General features: G+C 36.6%; 1 protein-coding gene across 1 annotated transcript; it reads left to right on the forward strand.

Annotated features, from left to right (window-relative positions):
- The first annotated feature begins 403 nt into the window (after positions 1-403).
- Positions 404-3,513, forward strand: LOC106517680 (B-cell receptor CD22). The gene is made up of 6 exons (XM_014008660.1): positions 404-647; positions 727-987; positions 1,077-1,161; positions 2,728-2,805; positions 2,903-2,975; positions 3,059-3,513. Exons 1-6 carry the CDS (start codon positions 404-406, stop codon positions 3,092-3,094), a joined length of 777 nt encoding a protein of 258 aa, XP_013864114.1. The 3' UTR covers positions 3,095-3,513.
- Positions 3,514-4,179: the final 666 nt, after the last annotated feature.

Consider the following 4,179-nt stretch of genomic DNA (forward strand, 5'->3'; position numbering starts at 1 on the left):
TTGTGTTTCTGCAGTAGTTTTGTTGCATCCTGTTTTATTGAACTGGTTTGTTCTGATAAAATCTCACTCATTACATGAGTTTTGAAGGTACGATATGTCTTCACTCTGTTCTGAATGTTGCATTTYATGCACCTAGACTTGGTCTTCTTTGCACTCAACTGATAAGAGAGTGATGTCTTTAAATATAGAAGATAATTTAATTGCTGTGTTTGGGTGTAACCCTGTTATGAGTGATCTAAAAATATAAGGTAAAAAAGTGCAGTGTTTTTGTGGTGTTAGTTTGCTACTTAGTTGTGAGTGACGATAAAGACTAAAGAATTGCCAGGGAGGAATCTAGAAGACTTAACTTATACATAATCAACACCCTCTTGTTATAAATAAATGTTTCGACGCAGATGCCCCGATGAATGTAACGGTTGAATACAGGTCAGAAGTTAGAGAGGGCCAAACTGTGGACCTGACTTGCTCCAGCGATGCTAACCCTCCTGCTAGCAGCTACGAGTGGCRGAATGAAACCGGTGCACGGCTTTACCAGGGAAACCTCTACATCCTGCCGAAAGTTAGCAGACATTTAGGARCGCTGTACTGCACTGCCATCAACGAAGAGGGTCGAGACACTTCAGSCCCCGTACGCCTCAACGTGTTGTGTGAGTAAACTATAACATCCCGAGGAGTGAATCATCGGCAAACCGGACTCCTCTGTAACCGGCTTTCCCGTCTCTGCAGACGCTCCTGAGATTAGCCACAAGTCTTCGTGCTTCTCGGAGGCCGACTGGGTGAAGTGCAAGTGTGTCGTGGACTCCAATCCTCCCAGCGCAGTCAGTTTTAAGCTCGGTGACAAAATTCTGCCGGGCCCCGCAAAAATTGAGAATGGTTCTTATACCATCACGGGTCAGTGGGCAGAGTTTGAGTCCTTCGAGTTTGTGTACTGTTGGGCAAAGAACACGCAGGGCAGTGCCACACTCTCACTGCCTTTACAGGCCGAGGGTATGAGTATTAAACTTCAACAATGTMAAATATAAAGAGTTACTAATCATTACAGAAATCTCAACAGTGTGTAATTTCATCTTTTACAGACATGAGTTTAATTATCTTCATTGCCGCTGGAGCAGGAGGGTTCTTGGTGCTACTTTTAATAGCAGTTGGAGTTTTTCTAAAATGGTAAGTTGAAATGTTTATTTAATGTTTCTGTACTTGAAAGAATTAAGTGTTACCTGAACACAGTCATCAATTATAAAATTCAAAGTCTACCGTTCTTTGACAGCAGTGGTGAGCGTTTCATTAAACGGCTAACAATTAATAGCGGCACAAAATTTCATTTAGCGGATTAAATTTTTGACTTTAAGAACTATTTAGGCTAAATTAGGCAACATTAAGTTTGCTTTTTTTTTCTTTTTACAAAGTTTTAGTGTAAAAAGAAAAAAAAAGAACATAAGTACAAATATGAGTATATGAGGGAGCCAGGAATGTCGTTGCAAGAATTGTGTGAAATCCCCAAAGTCTCAGACGTCATCATGCAATCAACAGGTTTGTGTCTTCGGCTCAAAGGAGATAAAGACGTTTGATGCAGACTGACTGACAGTCATCCTAGCAGTTAATGATCAGTTGCCAGTGCATCATAAATTTTTTCTCCCTTTTAGCATTAGCAAAGCTACAGTATTTTTGGTTAGCTGACTATGAGTTAGAAATTTAAAGCTAACGTTTTGCTCAGCTGTGCCCACCACTGCTTAAAGGTATGAGTATGTGGTTTCATCAAATCTAATAATGAAAAAGAGTGGAGTTTGAAGTCATTTTAGTCAAATTTTGTAAACGACATAATGCACAGGAGACCTATTAGAACTTAAAGTACATGTTGGGGATGACTCTAAGCTACTACCACACCAGGTTTTAGCTCATTATTTATGAGACTGAGTGAAGTGTGATGTGAGCAGAGGTGGGCGAGGAAAGGGCACAACCAAAAATATAGTTTTTTTTCTACTAGTTTTTACAAAATAACTATTTTCATAAATTGGCTGCTAAAAAAGCAGCTGCAGAGTTCTGTGATTTCTTGGTTACAGACCCTCAGACTTCAGTGAGACTAATCCAACCAGTTTCTTAGAATTTGGCAGCATGACGGCTCAGTAATTAGCACTGACCCTTCACAGCAAGACATTCAATCCCCCGTTTGGACCTGGGGTCTATATGTGCAGAATTTGCATGTTCTCCTTGTGCTTGCTTGAGTTTTCTCCGGGTGCACCGGTTTCCCCCCACAGACCCAAAACATCAGGCCCGGGCCTCCTCTGCAAAACAGATCTGTGATCGCAGTGGGATTTGCCTGGTTAAATGAAGGTTAACAAAATAATTAAGAACTGTCCCAAACTAATGAGTTTCCAACATACATGAACTCTAGCTTATCAATCTGGTGAGAATTAAACTGTATATCTTCTATCTGAGTTTAACTAGTAAGAATGTTGATACCTTTCCCACAGAACCCCACTTGAAACAAAAAAGAAACATTTGGGCTTTTGGGAGTGAAAATGTCTTTTAGGTGCAAAATCCAACTAAAAAAATTCAGTAGGTTAATATTTTTAAGTTGAGTAGGTTTTACACAAAAAGTCTGTTGATTTAAATTTGAAATATATAAAAAAAGAACTGGGATGCTAACCCAGCGTGTGACCATGTTGAGTTATTTTCTGATATTTGTGAAAAGTTCAGCCTTTGTTGCTCTTTACCACATTTTTCCTGCAGGGGGAGGTCTAGAAACACAGCAGAGTCTGATTTGAGCACCATAATGACAGAACGAGCTCAGAGCTCAACAACCACATGGTCAGTTCTGAAAAAAAAATAATAATAATAACTTTTAACTGTAAACGTTTATTTAGAACAAATAAAAATATATTTACATTCTCTTTTCCTCCTCCAGCGTAGAGAAATACAGTGATGTCACATGTTCTGGAACTGATGCTGATGCTGATCATTTTTATGGCAACGTTGGGGTACGTAACTTTGTTTTGTTGTTGTTTGTTTGCAGCTGGAGAAAAACAGAGTGACATTTTAATTGTTTTTTTTTTCTTGGCAGACTGACTTGGATGATCAAATTTATGCAAATGTCTGAAAGTATCACTGGTTTGTGTGGGGATGAAAAGGAAAGAAAATTACACATTTTCTGTAAATAAAATCTAAATATCATTTAACTTTTAAATGAATTTACCCTTTAAATGCTGTTCAAGACTGCTCCATTTACAACCTTTGCTTGCCTTTTATCTACATATATGACCAGGAAACTGATGAAATACCTGTAAATGTGTTTGTTAACATTTTTTTTGTATCCTGTACGGGTTTTCCACTTACAACACAAATTATTCTACCCTTTGAGTTTCCTCTTTTTTGGGGAATGGTTGCAATATCAGCTCAGCAAATTAGGAAATAAAGTTTTTACTTAGAAAATAAAACTCTGTGATGAAAACATGTAACGCCAAAGAGGCTGATTTAAGTGTAATATGTTATTATATAAAATATGGAGATTATTTTTTAAAAAATGTGATGAAAAGAAGTTTGTAATGTTTTTGTGTTTGTGAAAACAATGTGTTTAAAAGTACAGAAAATAAAAGAGAAGTTGGAAACTTTCTTAGTTACAGATAAAACATTTTTTGTCTACTCTCCATTCTTTCAAAAAGCTGATATTTTTAAATGTGACTGTCCATTGGTTCATATTCATGACCTGTGCTGTTAACAAATATAATGACAGTAAATGGGAAATGTGACGAAGCTTATGACATGCAAAAAAACAGAGAGAATATCAGTGTTGAATAAAGAACAAGTGTCTTACCATAAATTACTTTAGTAAAAGGTAAACTATTTTCTAGTTGAGTAAAAGTAGTATCTAACATTTATTGTATCAAAGTATCAAAAGTAATGTTCTGATGTAAAATGTACTTAAGTGTTAAAAGTACTTGGCCCCTTAAACAGCATTAGCTTCTAGCCGGGACCCCCCGCAAATCCACAAACAATTATACAAATTATGTAAGTAAACAACGACTTTTAGAATGTGTTTTCTTACTTTTATAAACTATTCAATAACTATTAAATTTGTTTAGCATAAGATAAAAAACCAAATTCAGCAAATTGTTGCTGATGACAACAGAACAAAAGAAATCAAAACTCCCTTAAGTTCTCTAAAATAACTTCCTTCTTTTTTTT

Source organism: Austrofundulus limnaeus, unplaced genomic scaffold (assembly GCF_001266775.1).
Source record: "Austrofundulus limnaeus strain Quisiro unplaced genomic scaffold, Austrofundulus_limnaeus-1.0 Scaffold52, whole genome shotgun sequence".
NCBI classification, from domain to species: domain Eukaryota; kingdom Metazoa; phylum Chordata; class Actinopteri; order Cyprinodontiformes; family Rivulidae; genus Austrofundulus; species Austrofundulus limnaeus.